Source organism: Poecile atricapillus, chromosome W (genome assembly GCF_030490865.1).
Source record: "Poecile atricapillus isolate bPoeAtr1 chromosome W, bPoeAtr1.hap1, whole genome shotgun sequence".
NCBI lineage: Eukaryota > Metazoa > Chordata > Aves > Passeriformes > Paridae > Poecile > Poecile atricapillus.
Genome location: NC_081288.1, coordinates 62,163,498 through 62,183,209, shown reverse-complemented (window position 1 = coordinate 62,183,209; position 19,712 = coordinate 62,163,498). Strand labels below are relative to the sequence as shown.

At 41.4% G+C, this 19,712-nt stretch overlaps 1 protein-coding gene across 1 annotated transcript in view; it reads right to left on the bottom strand.

Annotated features, from left to right (window-relative positions):
- LOC131591762 (laminin subunit beta-4-like) overlaps positions 1-18,982 on the bottom strand; it is a 40,177-nt gene extending 21,195 nt beyond the window's left edge. The window contains exons 1-18 of the mRNA XM_058862799.1: positions 18,949-18,982; positions 17,567-17,724; positions 14,347-14,482; positions 12,645-12,718; positions 11,825-12,013; positions 11,607-11,670; positions 10,848-11,062; positions 9,455-9,575; positions 8,629-8,817; positions 7,854-8,033; positions 7,041-7,150; positions 6,512-6,591; positions 5,385-5,535; positions 4,323-4,454; positions 3,418-3,603; positions 2,098-2,219; positions 1,270-1,390; positions 145-322 (exon numbers count right to left, since the gene is read on the bottom strand). Of these exons, the coding sequence (XP_058718782.1) occupies positions 145-322; positions 1,270-1,390; positions 2,098-2,219; positions 3,418-3,603; positions 4,323-4,454; positions 5,385-5,535; positions 6,512-6,591; positions 7,041-7,150; positions 7,854-8,033; positions 8,629-8,817; positions 9,455-9,575; positions 10,848-11,062; positions 11,607-11,670; positions 11,825-12,013; positions 12,645-12,718; positions 14,347-14,482; positions 17,567-17,724; positions 18,949-18,982 (2,440 nt within the window). The remainder of the gene's footprint in view (positions 1-144; positions 323-1,269; positions 1,391-2,097; positions 2,220-3,417; positions 3,604-4,322; positions 4,455-5,384; positions 5,536-6,511; positions 6,592-7,040; positions 7,151-7,853; positions 8,034-8,628; positions 8,818-9,454; positions 9,576-10,847; positions 11,063-11,606; positions 11,671-11,824; positions 12,014-12,644; positions 12,719-14,346; positions 14,483-17,566; positions 17,725-18,948) is intronic.
- Between the last annotated feature and the right edge of the window lie 730 nt (positions 18,983-19,712).

Sequence of the window (19,712 nt, the reverse complement as noted above, 5' to 3'; positions counted from 1 at the left end):
GATATAACCTACGCATCCATGAATATCACATGCTGACCAGCTTCACTTCTATATCAGCGTGGGCTGAGAGCTCTGCAAATCCTACAAACTCAAGGGAAAACCAGCAACTGCCCAAAAGAGCTGCCTGTGCAGGCTGGTCCTTACCGACGGCGCCGTTGTGAATTCGGGCTGACAAGCTCACTATGAGCCGTGCGCACACTTCGGGCAGCACGTGAGGCCCAACTTCAGATGCAATTTCAATACAGTGATACTTCTGGTACTCATCTAAATCCTTCTCACTGCATAAATTCTCCACGGAGCTGATTCTGGGAATAAGTCCAAGCTTTGTCATTAAGAGAGAAAAGAAAATAGTTTTGCTTAGATATGTTGAAAACCAGAATTTCCCAAATTCTCTTAATGTGCTTTCCATTGCAACAACAGAGGCCTGGTTGCAATGGCACTGGTTTTCTAAATCTGCAATTGTGCCATTCTGTCATCTAAATTCATATTTATTCTGAAGGTCTAAACATTCCCTGAGTTCTTCAGTTAAGAGAGACTGTGTTTAAAAAAAAACCCAGTTATAGTAAGACCTCTGATATATGCTCAGAACTGGTCTTGCTGTGCTGTGTTAGTGACTCCAAAAGCAGTATCTGGCCAAAATTTTTACTTGGATTACTGTGATACTGTGGTACTGAGAAAAATCAGCTGAAGGTTCTATGTCCAAATATAGCCAACCCTTGCAAAGTCCAGTTCTACAGGAGTAATTAGAGAAACAGACCTAAAAATATTTTTCTCAAGAGAAGGACCCAAAACTAACACCCAGTTCCTAACTTGATGGAAACTTCAGAAATATCTGGACCTGATTCCCAGGAAGTACACAACCAATTTCACTTTTCCAATATCATCTTTAAAAATATCCGTGACCCTGACAAATTAGAAATATTTAACAAAACTTCAGTGATGAGAAGCTGCACAAATTTATATCCATAGCCACAGCATCTTATCAGCATATATATGGACTGTTCATAATCAATGAGCAACAGATAGAGATACATGCAATGTATGAAACAAGTATGACTCATTGTATTGATCCATGAAAATTTAACCAGATACAATTCTCCCTTTCCATACAAAAATATGCAAACACTGTCAGTGGAGATAAACAGAAGCTGAATTTCTATTAAAACACACTATAAATTATTTTAAAATACTTCTAACAAGTCTGTAAAAAAAACCACCACTGTGTATAAATACAACCTCAAGGGACTGGTGACAGAACTGGTGACTTACCGAGTCAATCAAGATGAATGATTTTGCCTTTTTGTCAGAGGCAGAGAGATGAGAAAAATACACATCCACAAAATATTCTCTTTCTGGCTCCAGGCAGACTGGAGTTTGCAGAACTGCCATCCTGTTTAGCAAAAATAAAGCACAGTTATAGCCAGGAGTCAGGACAAGGCAAGTTTACTGGATGTTGTGAGCTCTCCCTTCCCTCTGTGCATGCAAACTGATGCCTGCAGCCTTGAGCAAGCCCTTCTGCTGTGAGAAGCACACCCAGCCCCATGCTTGCAGGCTTTGGGAAAGATTCAGGGCTTCTGCTGGATGATTCACCAAGCACAATTTAAACCTGGGGAGATTAAACTGAAAATTATAGGTTTTACTATTTCAAGCAAGGGGGTTTGCAACTCATTGTTCATATTCATCCTTTCCTGCCCCTATTTGATCAAGACATTTGTCACATCCTCTTAGCTTCTCTCTGTTCTTTACACGGGTCCAAGCTGAAAAGCTGGTTTTGAAAATAGACTAGGACAGTGACTTTAAGTCAATATTTCCTTTCTATACTGAAGCAGCTGCAGTTGGATCTTCACCAGAGCAACGACCAACCCCAGCTGGATCTCAGGCTGTACTCCTGGGTTTGGCAAACCTTTGCCAGACTAAGGACTGGGACATCAGACTCTTCATTAGGGCCTATGTTGTATTGTGGTGTGCCAGCAACAGAAAAGGCCACACACGTGTTTCTGATATTCCCACTCTCTCACACATGCGCCGCTCTGCAGTGCTTCAGTAAATGATTTGTACACGGAAGATCTACAGACAAAAAGACAGCAACAGTCAGACCTCTTTGTAGCTGGGAGAGGCAACTCATGTGGCTCCCGTGAAAGGACCTTGTTTTTGCAGTGTTGACCTGACAAGATACCAGCAGGCTGGATGGCAACACTTGCAAGCCAGTCTTCCAAGAACTATAAACAAAAGACAAAAATTATGGCTATATTTTGTATCTGAAAAAACTGCTTTCTCTTTGCAAACGTTAATGAAAGCCATCTGAATAATTGCACACTGCAGTGAAAAAACAGATTTTCTCTTTATTCTTTACAGCACTGAAAAACTATGTTATTTGTGAAAAATTCATTGTATTTGCAATGGCTAATGAAAAGCAGAGACGGAAATGGGACCTCAGCTGGTTCAAATGGAAACAGCTCTGTTAGAGTCCTTGGAGTTGTCTCTTTTCTTAGCACAGTGTTATTCTGGAGATATCCTTCATTAGCTGCCTTCTCACACATCTAATAAGAAATAATAAACATAAAAGACTTTGTAACAAATGTATTTAAAACCCAGCTCTTCAACACTTAGACAGGAAAAGCTACCTCAGACCAGCCCACTGAAAAATTCTTCCCATGTTTTAAGATACTGGGAGATTGTTTTCTCTCAGAGTGACAGTCAGAGAATAGAATACAATAGGCAGCAGGAAAATTCTGAGTTGTGGGACTGTCCCAGAGAATTGCAAAAGAGTAAGGCATATACAAAACCTGGTACCAATAAAATACTTGCCTGTGTTTTTGAAGATATGGGTGGGGACCTGAGTTTAACCAGATGTGGATTAACAGATTTCCCTAGACATGTCATCATCATTGAGAAATCTTCTCCAGGCAAAAAATAGTAATTTGGCTATTTTCCTACAATTTTCACACATCTCAGAGTCCAGCTGGAACAACTGGGAAGCAGGATGCCTGCAAAAGGCCTGGATAAATATCTATGCAGATCACTCCTGCCTGTGCACATTTTACTGCCCAAAAAGTCCTAGCTAGGAATATAGGATGCTTGTTTAAAAGGAACTGTATTTTCCATGTATTTTCCATTTTGATTTTTGAGTAAAAGTCCAGTTCAAGTAAAGGTGCCAAAAGAGAAACATTCAGAAGATGAAATATTGGCTGATGCTTAGAAAACACCTTTAGTGCTGATTTTTCATATTTGAGTGGAAAGGGTTAAGGGGGTCAGTGGAGGATATATTACTTGGTTGGTAGGGCAACTTGTTACTGGGTGAAAAGGAAAAAAAATTAATTTTAGCTATAAAGAATAGGACAAGTTGCTCATCCTATTATTCACAAAATAGACCCTGCACCTTACAACATCACAAGACACACACGACTTCACAAGTACCTCAGGCTCATAACGAACTGTGATATCAAAGTCCATAGCAAAGGGAACATTGTTGATGGCAAATCTCAGCCCAGCTCCGCTGGGAACGCGGGCGAAGCCATGTCCTGTCCATGTGACAGCCCGACCAGCGCTGGGCTGCCGGAACACCACCGCCAAATCCAAGTCCTGTCCAAACTGCATCGCACCCTGCAAAGACACACTGACATTTGCAACAGCACACAGAGTCAAATGACAAAAACAAAAACAAGAACACTCGGAAAAAAGAAACGAAATATTTTTGCTACATTCTTTACTTATTTTAGCCATCAGTCTCATTTTCTGAACAAGCTCATAGTCAACAATATAAGAACTCCCAAATGTAGGATATTTAGGGTCACATGTAATGAAAAGCCCCCTATAACTTTGCAGCAACAGCAATAACAGGGACTAGAACAATCCACTCACCTCTAAATATTTGGCATCTCCAAACATTCACATTGCAAACCTTAAACAGAGTAAGCCTGATTTCATACATGGCTGGGCCTTTCATTATAAGCTGGATACATAAATACTGATATTTACAATGGCTGCATTTAAGTGCAGGAGGTACCATGCTAATGTCTTGGTAAACTTCTTGGAAATGTCTTGCAACCAAGAAAAAAAAAAAATTACCTTTCATAAGGACTTTTCCCTTCAAAAATTCATGGAGCTTGAGTCTACATAAGTGCTGGATATAGCAGAGCAAGCCTGTCAGTATGAATAATAAAATGTCCAACACAACTGTGTACCAAAAAATTGATTTGTGTCAGGAATTTAATGTCTAAGATTGCGAATCCCATGTGCTCAGGCATTTCCTTGCCCTTTGTTACAAAATAAAATTTTATTATTTGGTGTAAATTTAAGTAACTACTCAAGTACTAATTTACCTGTTCCAGTCCAGATTTTCTTACAGTTCTTTTCTTATTCCTGTTTAACACAATCTTTCCATTTTCAATCATGAACTCATAGCCTTTCCTCTGGAAGTAGATGTCACACCTTGGAAGAGCGCTTGGCTGAACCTATGTAGGAATAAAAGAGGAGCAGCACTGTCTCAACAGTGTTGAAGAGTGGTAAGCAACTAAATGAAAATCCACATTCTTAAAACAAGATCTATTATCTTCTGGGAGAAACTAAACTAAGGCCCAGCAGCTTCTGGAAACCTTTTTCCCTCACTTCCTTAAAATCAACTTGCACTTTTCCCTCATAAGCTATTCCCCACACATCTGTTTTCCATTTAATTACTGGACTGTAGGATAATTACTGAATGTGATTATAGATAAATATTTGTAGATGCAACCTGAAAATAAACATTTTTTTATTATTCCTTACCTAGAGTTTCTGTACAACATGCCAGAGAAAAAATGTTAGCAAGAGCATAGACAGAGGAAGGGATGCATTCCAGGCTTGCACTCAGGATGGGGAACAACCACCCCCATGTTGAAGGGGGAAAAAAATAATTAATTTTTCTAAAAACATTACAGATGGATGCCAAATCCTTGAGGAAATTAGGCCATAATCAGTGCCTTTATATAAGGCAGCAGGAATTAGTCCAATGAAGCAGAAAGTAATTTGATTCTTCCCATGTTGTAGATTCCCAGAAATAAAACATTTCATGAGAACTATTGGCAACTCAAACACTTTCCTCTAATTTAAATAATTAAATTAATTTCTCTAATTCATGCTAGGCCAGCCTGCACTTGAGAAGCAGCAAGAGCAGCTTTACAGGTCATACTGTGCTGTACTGACTGTCCTTCTTTAACAGCCACAGTTATGGAATAGTCATGTCCACAAAAAACAAAGACAAACTGATGATGGTCGAGGGACTTGCTTTGCATTTTCCTGCTAAAGAGCTGCTCTCCAAGCAAGGGCTCTCCTCCTCAGCCTCAGCTCCCATCTCACCACCTCAATGATCCTCTCTCAGTACAATACCTAAAAAACCAAAAACCTACCAAAGGTGCAGAGCCAGAAAGGGGCTTTGCATGCTCAGCTTCATAAATATAATAATCCAGGGGTAGAAAGAAGTATCCTGGAGCTGGCTCGTTGCACTGGCGGCTCACGATGTTGGGCAGACACTTGCACTGACCATCCATCAGGGAGCACCTATGGGAGGAGTTGGCAAAGGGAGGACATCAGTGTGGCACAGCTGGGCTCTCACAGCATGAGGACAGCTCAGACCCACCCTCGTTCCACCTTTGCTTAATATCTCCCATTGATGGATTACCCCCATTACTAAACTTCTTCCAATCACCCACCTCCTCTGTTTCTGATACTGGATTTATTCAATGCTACTTTTCCATTACTTCAGAGTCCATGACCTGCTTTGTCTTTGTCTGTTCCATACCTGAAGCACTGATCCTTTTGTTTCCTGAGCATCTGTTACTGTCTGCTCCTGTATAATTTCTTGTATCTTTTTCTATAAGAATCACTGTATCACTATCCTTAACAATCTGTCACCCACAATTATGGAGGCAGGACATGAGATCAGAAGGACCTTTCATGTGATATGGAATGTTTTCATATACTTACAAGCATATTTAACACACCAGGTGATTTACCTGCTTACAAGGAGCTGCTCTGCAGCATGGGACTGTGTGCTCCTCTAACTGAAGTCTAACAGCAGTAGTGAAGACCACTGCCCAACAGATTTTTGGAGGAGCCCAACTGAAACCAGCCTTGCTTCTAAAATTATACATTTGAAATAGGAGCCAGAAAAAAAAAATTTAGCGTTTAAGGTAGATGTAGGAAGCTAAGCTAAAAATGTCATCTCTAACTTACTTCTAATTTCTAATAATATTAGGGCCTCTGGTTCTCTCAAGGCATACATTTTGTATTTCATATTAAACACATATTGGCTCAACCTGATTTAAGGTTGCCTTCAAAAGAAATAGGAAAGTCCCCTTACCACAAATAAATTTCCAAGATCTCCACCCAACTTCACACTGTTTGCATATGATGAAATTCCATCTACATTCTATTTTCCTATCTGTACTGTGACTGTATTAACTTAACCAGAGAATCTAGCCTAAGAGTTTATAAAAATTAAAACTAAGAAAGAACTTGAAGAACTTTAACTTACAAGTTATTCTGGGATCCACCAATATCACAGTCACATGGAGAACAGCCATACAGGCTGTTGCCAAGACCCCAGTATCCTGCCTGGTATAAAAATAAAGGTTCTTTTATGGCAAATATTGAAGTATGCAAAGCAAAACAAAACTGATTCTGCTGGACGAACAGTGCTCTGGAGCACTACTGTGCTTGGCCATGGGAGATCGCTTCTCTTATGGGATAGCAGGGGTGCTCAGACACTACAAGAGCCAGATATTTACCCACTTGTAAAAGCAAATTGCTCTGTAAACAGCAAAGATGGATCAAGGACATAATTTTGCATTTCCTTTCCTTCCTGGGAGTGCTCCTCCCCCTGCAATTTGATTGCACAAATGTTTGGGATTAGTGAAAGAGAAGCAGACATGTCAATGTAAAATGGGAGCATACAGCTATAAAATTATTTCAAATTTTGACTAATTGTTTACTTTTTTGGCAATGAAAAGATGTGAGACCTCCAAAACCACATGCAGAAGCAAAACCAGAAACTGAGTACATACGAGGCATTTTTCACAGCGTTGCCCTGTGGTGAACCTCTGGCAGAGGCACTCTCCCGTGGCAGGATCACAGATGGAAAAGGGCAAACTGCCCAAAGGATTGCAGTTGCAGGCTGCAAGGATGGAAAAGTGCAGTTACCTCTGCAGGCCCCAGTGATGGCAGCAGGACTGGCATTTACATTAGATGTGGCATGACATCAGCATGACAGGCAGTCTCCATCCTTCACACAGACACTCTGCAGATGAATGTGCTCTGGCACCCTCCAGCCCTCAGACTGCCCTTGGAAATGGACAATTTCCTTCATGGGTCCCTCTCTGGGGGGAGCAGAGACACTGTTGAAGCAGAAGGCCTCTGTTGTGGTTTGCCAAGTGAAATGAGCTGATCTGCACTGAAGGCCTTGTGTGTGGCTGAGCACCTGGTGTGGGCATAATGTGCTCATAAACCCAGACTGCAGCTGGGTAGAGGTGGCATGTGCTTTCACCAAGCCTTTCTCAGAGGAATGGTTGGCTGGAAATTCTCTTGGCAAAGCAGAAGCTCTGGTCATCTCAATAGCCCTTTTCAATTAAATTATGTGTTTAAAAACTCTTCTATTAACAAAGTCTGATCTGCTATATTAGGCATTCTGTAAGTGATTTTGCATTGTTTCAGTCTTGGATGCTGCACTAGAAACCTTGAACTATGTTGATGTTAAATTACAGTAGGCAACTGGGTATTTTCTGACTGAAGCAGAGCATCAGTGTGGATCTGTGCATTCAACTAACCTCCATGCTTTAAAAATGCTTTGGAAAGGAGACTAGAAGAGGTGGTTTACATACGCTGGCAGCCCAGGGGGTCGCTGCTGCTCAGCCCGTGGTAGTTTGCCCTGCACTTGTCGCAGCGAGCGCCCTCCACATTCTCCTTGCAAGGACACCGGCCCGCGACCGTCCCCAGCATGGGATCAGTGTGGCTCTCACACACGCCTTCGTGCAAGGTACCCTCTGGGTCACAGTTGCATGCTACAGGCAGGGTCAAGGAGACACATAAAAAATGCACATGTAGATGTAAGCATGGAAACACAATTACAGAGCTGCTGGTAATCTGCCCTCAGCTCCTTCAGGACTTTGCATGCTAATCAATTGCTACAATTAAATAACCCTCAGAGCATTTTCCACATCCTATGTTAATAATGAATTTAGGTAATCTTTCAGAAGAAGAGCTCTCATGTCTGAAAGATTACTTTTCTTGCATATGGAAGGCATCTAGCAAAAGTTATTTACTCCTCTCATCATTTTGGAGCCTCTTCTGTAATCACTGAAGGTCACAGAAGCAACATCACCACTGCTATTCATATTTATATTGACCTTGTTCAAGAAAAATTATAGCTTCGCTGGATTTCTAAGCTCTGTTTAGCAAGGAGTTGGAATATGCTGCTCTTTTTACAGTGCTGTCATGAAGCTACTTGGTAAGGCAGTTTGGATGTTACAGGTTTGGTAACATTTTTACAACCATGTGGACATTAAAGCATGGGGATGGCCATAGGGCTCAGAGGAAAGGGAACCAGCACAACACTCTTTTGAGACTTTCTTACAGAAGTTAAAAAGGGAAGCTTACGGAGGCATGCCCGAGGATCTGAGATGACTTTGAGCGGATCCTGGTAAAAGGAACGTTTGCACTTGTCGCAGTGTTGGCCGGTGGTGTTGTCCTGACAGTCCTCACAAACGCCACCACTGACCCCGCCACTGGCCTGGTACACAGCCATGTCAAAGTGGCATCTGCTGGAGTGGCCGTTGCAGTTACAACCTGAAACCAAAACAAGCAGTGGGGTATTTCACACTATGTAAATATTGTGGTCTGGCCACATTGCTGTCTACACCTAACACAGGGTTACTGGTTAGCTGTATGATTTCAGTGTCCAGCGAGATTATTCCTAGGCCTTGTGTGTTACAGCCGGGGGGGAAAAATTGGAGTCTTCTGACAGAACTGTATCTTAAACTTGGAAATGCAGGCGAGTGTGCCTGATATGCAGTGGGGAACACTGCCCTGCTGAAGAAATCTCTTGTTGAATATTTGTTATGGACAAATACATTTTTCTTGTGTATACTATATTACTCATTATTGTGGAAATAAACAATTTAGCCTTGTCTAAATTCTTCCACTCACATGAAAAACACTGTAGAAACCAATGAATGATCTTTTTTCACTAGTTTCTTTTTCCTCTATTGTTTTATTCTTTTTCTCTGTATAAGGAATAAGAACATGGAACAGCTCTTCCTCTTGTAGGATAACACAGCACCTACAGAGGCAGGAATCTGTTTTTCTGGATGAGGCATGAAAAAGTCTCCCTCCCAGAAACCTGGCCATCCCATTATGGGTTGGACTAGGATTGTGTCACACCCACTCCTCGCTATTAAAAAGGAAAATATCATGTTTGAGTTACGTTTGCAAGCATTATCTTGTGTCCCTTCAGCTGGCCTCCATGGAGCATCATTGTAGAAATCTTTACATCTTTCACAAGACAAACCTTCAGTGTTATGGTGGCAGATACATCTCCCATGGACCTGTAATGTGGTGAGAAAAGAGAGGAGATAAGGTGACAAAAGAGAGAAAGAGGAGAGGAGAGGAGAGAAGAGGAGAGGAGAGGAGAGGAGAGGAGAGGAGAGGAGAGGAGAGGAGAGGAGAGGAGAGGAGAGGAGAGGAGAGGAGAGGAGAGGAGAGGAGAGGAGAGGAGAGGAGAGGAGAGGAGAGGAGAGGAGAGGAGAGGAGAGGAGAGGAGAGGAGAGGAGAGGAGAGGAGAGGAGAGGAGAGGAGAGGAGAGGAGAGGAGAGGAGAGGAGAGGAGAGGAGAGGAGAGGAGAGGAGAGGAGAGGAGAGGAGAGGAGAGGAGAGGAGAGGAGAGGAGAGGAGAGGAGAGGAGAGGAGAGGAGAGGAGAGGAGAGGAGAGGAGAGGAGAGGAGAGGAGAGGAGAGGAGAGGAGAGGAGAGGAGAGGAGAGGAGAGGAGAGGAGAGGAGAGGAGAGGAGAGGAGAGGAGAGGAGAGGAGAGGAGAGATCTGCTTAAGGTATGTCAGCAAGATCAGGAAAATTTTAAGCTCTTTGGCTCCCTCAGCTGACATAAATTTCAATTATTTGTGTAAAAGGTCTGGTGAATACCTGCAAACGTTAACCAAATAGTTTTAAAGCTGCTGAGCAACATTTAGAAAAGAAATACTTACAGATATTTCAAAGGAGCCTTCAACATTTTACATATGTATCTCACTATGAACCCCTACATGTGTTCATAGTGAGATGCATATTTTCCAGGAGAAAAAAACTCTTGTTCCCAGAGGGAAAGAACTTGCAATCGCATTCCTGGAATTTTTAACCCATTTTCATGTATTATTTCATGCTATTTTTCAAAGATCATCTATTTCATGGTTAGCTTTGCATTATCAGCTATTTTTTGTGCCAATGCCTCCTCTCCCACTGCAGAGCCTCCAGGCCCAGCTGGAGTGTGGAATGCACCCAACAAGTGGCCATTCAAGTCTGCACATGCCATAGGCTACTTACTGCATTACATTTGCGCCATTACAGCTCTGGAATTTTGCTGCTATTATCAACATGTCTTGTCCCAGTTGCTTTTGAAACACCACAGTAGTGCCAACAAAGACAGCTTCTGTGCATTCCAACCCCGGGTCTTAAAGGAAGAGTCTGCATTGGAACGTTTAACAACTAGAAGTTGCAAATGGTCAATCCAAAGATTATCAGAGATATTCCTTCTGCTCTCTCCCTCCATCTCTTACTCTTACAAAATAACAATCGAGCCTCCCCTTTTAGAGACAGAATTAAGGACACACCATCCCAGACTGATGGAAAACATCTCCCCGTAAGTTCTGCATGGAATCACACTCGCTGGCATGGCCATTGCAAAAGCAGCTGCCCCGCACAACCATCTCATAGATGGCATAGTAGTACTTCTCAAGGGGATCACTGTGCCTCCTCCCGAGCAGAGCATCTCCAAGGGTGTGCAGTTTAGTAAAATTGATCCTTAGGTTTGTCAGTGTAATGAGATCTGAAAGGAAAGGAGAGCAATCAGGAGCCAGAGTTCAGTCTAAAATGAACAGTATGAAATCTTCAGCGTGAATCAGTCATCCAAGAATTTTCCTGTAGTGAAGAAATAATGAAAATGATCCACTATTGGCCAAGACCAGTAATGGCTACAGTAGCAGTGCAGGGACCCACTCCTGGCACACAGTGTTAATATTTAAGAGTTAGCATCCTGCTTGGTATGGCTCTGCATTTTCCCAGCCACTGTCTTCATGGGTTCATGTGCATCTCTGGGGCTGCTCTCAAAAAGCAGTGTGGATTGGGCCTGAATTCAGAGGGAAAGACAGTTTAGCTCCATGGATGTGCTCTGCAGAGCTTTGCTGTTTGCCCCCAGGGTTAGAGAACAAGGCTAGCCCATTTAATTTATTACTACAATATCTCCCTAAGATCTTTAGGTACCTAATTTTCAACATCATTGACTTAACACCAGCTGAGCTGTTGGCCCTTTCAGCATACAAAACGAACAATACCAGCAAAGTGTCTCTGGACAAAACATGTAGGGTCCATACCTTGGATATATGGCACATATGGATTTTCTATTTCAAAGCTGGGATCCAAAGCTTTTAAAACAACCTGCAAAACAAATCAATAAAGCTCTAGAGATGGGATGAGCCGCCACCAAAGGGCTCAAATAACAGGCCTTTGCTTTTAGCAGACACAGACACAGACAAGAGACCTTCAGTTCCACATATGATTTGAACTTATACAAACAGACACTTTACAGTACCTCGCCTTCAGTGGAGGGCTCGATGTCTGAATATCTTGAATCACAAACAACATCTCCAACACTTTTTGCTGGACCAGAAGAGATGTTGGGAAAAGAAACAGCACAATCATGTGCAAAATATCTGAACACTTTCCAGGTCTGACCAAAATCAGTAGAGCGCTCAACCAGCATTGCTGCAGGCCGAAATGTCTGCAAGAAACATTTCAAGAATTCCCTAAGCAGGCATTAATGAGACACCTCAGGGGTTGCTATATTGATATTCCCCTTTGAAGGATGCTAAAATTTTGTATTTGAGAACTTATAGGCTTGTTACAGGTACAATGATGGTTACAGGGGTCTCTGAAAAAGCTCATTAGAACCTCTCTCTAGCAAATGGGAAAGGTAACATTTCATATAGATATATGATTACTTTCTAAGTAAGGAAGTTTACCATAACAATATAGGAATTTTTTACAAAAAAAAAAATTGTAATCATCTGGATCATAATAGATACGCATGAGCTGAACTAAATGGAAAGAACAACTGCAGTTTAGATATGTCCTACATCTTTAGAGTTTAATTTTGCAAAGTATTTTTTCAGTTTTAATTCTTGGATTTATAGAAAATAGGACCAGAAGGCACACAAATAGGAAGCTGTTCATTCTATTCTCTGACCCTAAGGCAGGTTCAACTATAATTTAACCATACTTGACAGGTGTTTATCTAACCTGTTCTTACAAACCTCTAAAGAGGGAGTTTTCATTGCCTCTCTAAGCTATTTATTCCTGTGGTTAAGTAATTAGAATATAACATTGCATAAAAGCTCTGGTAAAAGATGTACCTTAAAGGTCAGGATAAGATGGCTGAACTGGAATAAAGTTTCTAGGTCCAATCTAATGCTGACGTGGTCAATGCCTGAAAAAAGAAGGAAAATTAAGTGCACAGTTCATTTAAGGGGTTGCTAAGACAGTTTTCCCATTGTGGATTTAGAGATGCCTTTTCCAGCAGAGCAGCTAGACCCTTTAGGGCCTCCCCTGTACACAAACCAGTGCAGCTGGACTGCTCTCTCTGCGGCAATACAATGTGCTCCCTTCCTGGCACTGGTACCAGCAATGCTGCATGGTACCAGCAGAGGCTGCAGGAGGTGGTTGAAGGTCCTGCTCACATAATTCAGGCTGTAAATGGTGGTCATGGTAGGGTTCTGGGTTTGTGTGTTTCTATATCCAGTTAGGTTTATTTTTTAAAATCCATTCATGTAATTTACTTATTTCTAAGAAAGAAAAAGAAAACTAATAAAATGAGGTGTTTTCTTCATGCTAAACAGACCTGTTAAACCCTTCTATAATTCCAGATGTGAAATTTGTCATGAACAGCTACTGCGCCAGGCATCGTCTTTCCAAAAAAACAAATATGGAAAAAAAACCACTCCAGAAATCACACATTCTCTGTAGAGAGTTGCAGGAGCTCAGCTGATATCCCCTTTGTGCACATCTACATGCACCATGTCAGGACTCTCACTGACCAGGCTGTGCATGAGACCTCATCCCAGAAGAAAGATAGAAAGAAGAAAGAAAGCTCCTCTCATAGCTGGCCCACAGGTTTATTGGCAGTGGTGTCCAAAGCCAGTGACAGATCCTTGCTAAACTCCATGAAAAAAACAAGGCTAATGGATTTTCAGCTGGATACTCAAAATAGAGATAACATACTATCTTATTTCTCTATGCCTTTATTTCCAGCCATTCAAATATTTTTCATGTAATCACTGTATGTCAAATAAGACAGTCAATGTTACTCCTCTTAGCATGTCTTCCCAGAGAAGCTGTAAGGGTACTATCTTCATCAATTCTGGGATTGCACACATCCTCAGCAAGTTGCAGAGGGCACAAAGCCTATGTGCTGTTGACACATGTGAAGGATCAGTGGCCATGCAGAGGGACCTGGAAAAGCTCAAGATGTGGGCCCATGGGAGTCTGATGAGATTTGTCAAGGCCAAGTGCAAGGTGCTGCACCTGGGTTAGGACAACCCCCGGTATCAATACAAGCTGGGGGATTAAAACATCAGGAACAGCCCTGAAGGAAAGGAACTTGGGAGTATCAGAATGAGGGAGCTGATAGCCAGGATTTATTTAATTTTTTCCTGAAATATTAGTGCTTTTAAAATAATTTTTTTAAATGGGTATTTGTGTTTTACACACTGTCTTTACATTGCATCTGTAAGCAAATGTATATTTTGCCCCAAATGAAAATTTTCTGACAGGGCAGACAGCCTGTGGAAAATATATGGTTTTCATGTATAACCCAGCATTGCCACAGGTCCTCTGGACAGCTCTTGGAGGTTCTGAGTTTAAAACTTGTCCATAGAAAAACAGACTTTCTGAAATCTTATCTTGCTACACAGAAATGTGTTTAAATCTCTCAGTATTACCTAATCAAAGAATGCAGTTTTTTTTCATCTCTTCATGAAGACAACTTTGTGAAAGCCAGTTATGTAAGGAAATCTCACAGTAACATTTTGCAGTAATATTTTCTCTAAGAAACTTTACCATTTTCTGACTGCCACCATTTCTTTTTCCTTTCGGGCTCAAACGTTGTGATAACATTTTCGACCATGTGACTGTTGTGCTGGGTATAGGGATTATATGGGTATCTGGAATCACAGAGAAAACACTTCTCTTCAGCCTAGAAAAAAAAATAAGCAGAATAAAAGCTTAATTTGGATTCTCCACCAAAAATTAAGTGGATGTACATATATTTATGCCATTGCAAGGCTTGAACTTGTCTTGTTTCTTTGGATGCCTGTGCTTTTAATCACTCAGACTTTCCATACACAAGCCCAACAGAACCAGCATATTCATGAAGCATGTACATATTAAAGTGTTGGTCATGGTCTTCCCCAGGTACTTAAAAAAAAAAATTAGACTTTTTCAGTTGTGGAGAAGGGATCCCAGTAAGACCAGGTAAAAGGTAAGTAGATGCTTTGGGATGACACCACCACCTTGACTGTGTCAGTGTCTTTTGAAGCATAAGGAAACTGGATAAGTTTAAAACCAATGTAAAGGAGGAAAAACAGGATAATCAATAGGATACAAGGGTCTTGTCTGAAAATGCTACAAGCAGAAGACGAAGGTAGTAATGATTAACAAATATCAGTTCTGAATGAGAGGCTTTGATAGGGCAAGGAGCTCCTGTTTAAGGTGGTAAAATGCAGATTGAGTGGGAGACCAAGAAGAGGTGACAAGGTTAACATGCTGGGTTGGGATAACATGTGCTGGGCCATATGGAGAGCCTGAGCAGCCATCACAGCTAGCAGGGCCCTAGGGAACTATTCAGCAGGGTGTGCACGGATGGACACACTGGGCAGACTGACTACTTGAGGAGATTTGGGCAGAGCCTGAGTGGGAGGATGAGGGAATACGCCACAGCAGAAGATAATGCCCAAGCTGTGTGCCTAGCTGCTGGGGAATGTGGCAGGAAGAAGGGATGACACAGCACTCCAGAGGGAGCTGAAGAAGGAGACATGAGTTCAGTGCTCATAGCTGGGAGGCTGAAAACGACCCAGAAGGAAATGGTTAGAGAAGTACACTCTTGTGTGCTTCATCCTCTTGGCACACTCAGGATCCACAGAGAAGAATTGGGAATAGTTTTTACATCTTTGCATTATGAAATCATCTGGGAATTATTTGTATTTAAATAAATGAAGAGATATAGATTTACAGGTATGGTATAATTCATATATTTTAAACATGGTAATTATGTATTATATTCAGTCATTCTATGCTACACTTGACAAGTGCATGAATGCACATTTTAGAAGATGAGAGTGAAATAAAAAAAAAAAATGCTCTATCATCTCATTTCACAAAGCTCTGGTAAGGAGATCTCAGTCTGTTGAAGCAGTTGGAAGGACTGTGCACACTCACACTCTGGTTTATATAGACATAAAATAAGACATGGGGGCAACTTAAGGTTGCTCCATAAAAATCTGCTTCAAAAGACAAGTATGTGCATGTTCATGCCTGGCATATCCCACTTGCCTCTGAATTGTGCAGCTTTATATTCTCCTCAACACTGAGTGACCTGGCTTTTCCTTTCAAAACATGTGTAACTAGTAAATCCAATCATTGAGCTAAAACCCACTTAACCTATATTCTAAAAACAGTAAGACATATTAAAGACTAAAAATTATTTGTAGCACTTCTTTCCAAACACAAAGCAGTTGAATTCTACTTTTTTCCCCGTCTGAATCCCAGCTAAATCCTGGCTCTCAGTAGCTTGGCACGTTGACTAATACCCACTTTCATGAGTAAGGTTTGCTTTTATGAAGCCTGACACAAGTCATCAGGCGGGGAACTGGGAGAGGAAGAACTTTGGTCTACAAGATGCAAGATGCAAAACTTCCTGGTCTACCTCCAGCAAAGCATTCAAAATGTGCTGGTGAGAAAGCAAATTGAAATTGAATTGGGACTCTGATGCACTGTAGGTGACAACACATTTAAGGCAAACTGATAGAACAGAACACATTGCCAGAGCATCATCTCTCTCCCCCAAGCTCTGCAAAGAACCAGAGTTTGTAGTTTTCACCCTCTTCAGGAGATAACCACCAGGGGTCAAGATATGTTGAAGCAGAAATCACAGGGATTATTTCAGAACAGCTGCTTCTTTTCATGAGTCTGTATTTACATAATTCAAAGGATAAGTACAGGCAAGTGAAAATATTAATTTTTTATTGCTCTTTGATCTCCTCCTAGAAACCAAGAGTAAAAGGCAATCATCCAACTTTAAGGCCATAAAGAAGATTCAGGCTATTTCAACAAAGGAAAGAGATATTTACATTTTGAGAGACATTTTGCAGAAAACTGTTGATACAATGTGCAACTTGGAACAGTTCTTGGTTCCATGTCCATACTTTACTCTGCAGATGTGTCACAACATTAAGCTATAAGGTCATGAACTGTAATTATTTTCAATTGCTTGTAAATTAAGCTGTATTTTAACTTCCTCTTCAGCCTAGGCTGTTATTTAGTGAAAATATTTCTATTTGTGATGACTTATTAGCTCAGTGTGGCCAAGTCCTCCAGGATGTACAACAGGGGAATCCTCATTTCTGCACACCTTCCATATACCTAGTGGTTCCCCCTCATCATTGCAGCCAGGGAATGAGAGGCACCCTCTGGTCAGCCACATTTTGGATCTGCTGACCCAGCCACATGGCCAAAACCTGAACCACAGAATTAGGTCTTCCCTTTTCAGAGGCAGCTTTCTGCTTTCAGCAACACTGGCCTTATTTCAGATCAAAAGAGAGGAGAGTGTATGGTGTGACTCTCTCAACAAGCTGCCTCAACACCATATGGACATGTCCTCCAGAGAAGGTCCTGCAGCCTCTGGGACCCCACTCCCCCTGCACTCACACACACAGACTGTGGGCTTCACCTCTGGGGCCTGAGTGGGAAGAGAACTTTTGGAGTAAAGCTCCTTCAGAAACCCCTGTGCTCAATCTCTGCATCTCAGGGATGTTTCTCCCCCTTGAGAAGATATACATCACTGCGGGGGCTGTTTGCTGCCAAACCCTCCATATGTGTTGCAGTGAGGCACAGCCTTCCCCCAGACTTAGTGTTGCACTGTCTGATAATTATTCAGGTAACTCCCACAGGAGCTTCCTAGCCTGGGCAAATTCCCTGTACAGATAAGAGTATGGTTAGTAGGAAGAGTGAGAATATGGTTAGTAATAAGAGTTCAGTTTATTAAAAGAGAAAGCAAACCAACCTCTAGGTAGCCTATAATGCAGTACTTCTGAGGGCTGTTCATCCCACAGGTTGATGAGGCTGTCAATTGCTTGCTGCGGCCCTGGAGAAGGTCCCCAAGGGCTGGGTGGCAGGACCCAGCATCACAGTCATGCTGTGCATGCTGGGGTCTTATCAGCACTGAACATAAAAGAAGATCAAAGAAAGATTAAATTGTTTTGTATAGCCAGCGGTACTCTCCAGACAAAATCAGTTAAATCCCAACACATTGAGAAAACTCAATTATCCTTTGCCTGTACCCCTTTTGTCCTTACTTATAAGTTTTTTAAAGAGCTTCAGTAATGAACACACCTGCTGCAAAATAATCATAAAAAAATATAACTAGTATATTGCAAATCTATGCTAAAACTTAATATTTCAGCACATTATTCAGTAAAATGCCAATCTGCCATGAGAAATAATTTATTGTGCTTCCTGCCCTGATACACTCATTGCCAGCAATCCTACAAAGGAACAGTGAGCATTTCAGTTGACTCTGTGAACAGAGACAGATTTGAATTAATTCCACTTATTTCCATTGATTTACAAGTTATAATGGTGGAAATGAGACCAGGATTGAGACCAGGATTGCCATCAGGAGTCCCTCAGATTTTCTTTTAATTTGCAATGAATCCCTAGTTTAGTGTCAGAACCCTCTCAGACTCCATGGAGTGGCCATTAATAAATAAACAGAATAATTCTGAATTCTCTGAATAATTGCAGGACTTTTTGTTTGTATTGCCTGAAGCAACTTTCAGTATCTTCCCCATTATATTAAGACTTCCCTTACAGGGCTTTTTCTTTTAAACAAGTTCTGTCCTGAAACTCTGAAAAGGAATGGGTACCTTGGAGGCTATATCTGTTCAGCTTTACTTGGCTCAACTTGTTAGAAAAGGTGCAGTTAAAAAACCCCAACAACTTATACTTTGAAGATTCCACAGAATACTAGAAACACAACTACAGCAGTAAAAATACAGCATTCTATAGCTAGATTTCAGTCTGTGACTCAGGCTGTAATTCAGATGATGAGTGACTTGACTCCTTAGGTGTAAAGCAGTGCCTGTTTAGTTAGCCTGCTCTTTTTAGTTACACATATCCATGCTCATTATTCATTAGCAGATGTTGATTTCCCCTTTCAGGACCTGAATCAGACTCAATCACAACATGCATGTTTTCTTTGTACTTAAAGGTTTCTTATCACTCGTAGGTCCCTCACTGGTAGGAGAGTGGGGAATAAGGATTCACTGTCAGGTGTTTCTCAACAGCATTTTCCTAAAAGAAGTGCTTTGACAAAATCTTGGAGATGTGTGTAAATCATGATAAAATTTCAAAATTGGCCTGAGTAACTGTAGCATCTGTACTTACTGAGCTGTAACAGGATGGCCAGCCCCAGCCTCATGCCTCCCCATCAAACTCTGACTGGTAGTGCTGCAAGAGAAAAACTGGTCCATTACTTGGTGCTCCCTCTCATCAGGGCTCACAGGTGTACCCAGAACCAGCCTTAGTAAAGGGACAGAGATGTAATAAAAATATAAAGACTAAATGGAAACCCTGGCTTTGATTTAGTTGTAGAAAAAAAAATCCCATGATGGAAGTTTTGGCACTGAAACTGGAATGAAATCAGAGGAGCACTTCACAAAGGCTTTCAGAGTAGACCATGAAAACATATTCACACTTGGTGTAAAATATAATCAGAATGCTATCAGCTAAAATATTGTAGTATTCAAATAAAAACAGCTCAATTCTAAGTATATTCAGCAGGGCTGTTTGCAGAGATCTAGCTCTTTTTCTGGAGGTTCTTGTTTGATTTCATTAACTTAAAACATAGTCAGAATCCTAATGAAGATGCCTCTGAGAAATGCCTGATGTCAGGTGCTATAAATTTTGTCAAAGACATGACATTAAATGCATCTTAAGCTGTAGTGAAGAAAACCAGGTAATGTCAGCATCGATGCAAAAAACTTATACAGGGGAGCCTCAGTATGAGTCCAAGAGAGGTTGGTTATGGCATTGTGGCATCCTTCCTCTTCCTATTTACCTGGAGAAAAGTGAAACTTGCCAACACAAAACTTCTGTTGGGAAGACAAAACGCAGCCATGGCTATAAAAGACAATCCAGCATCCCGCCAC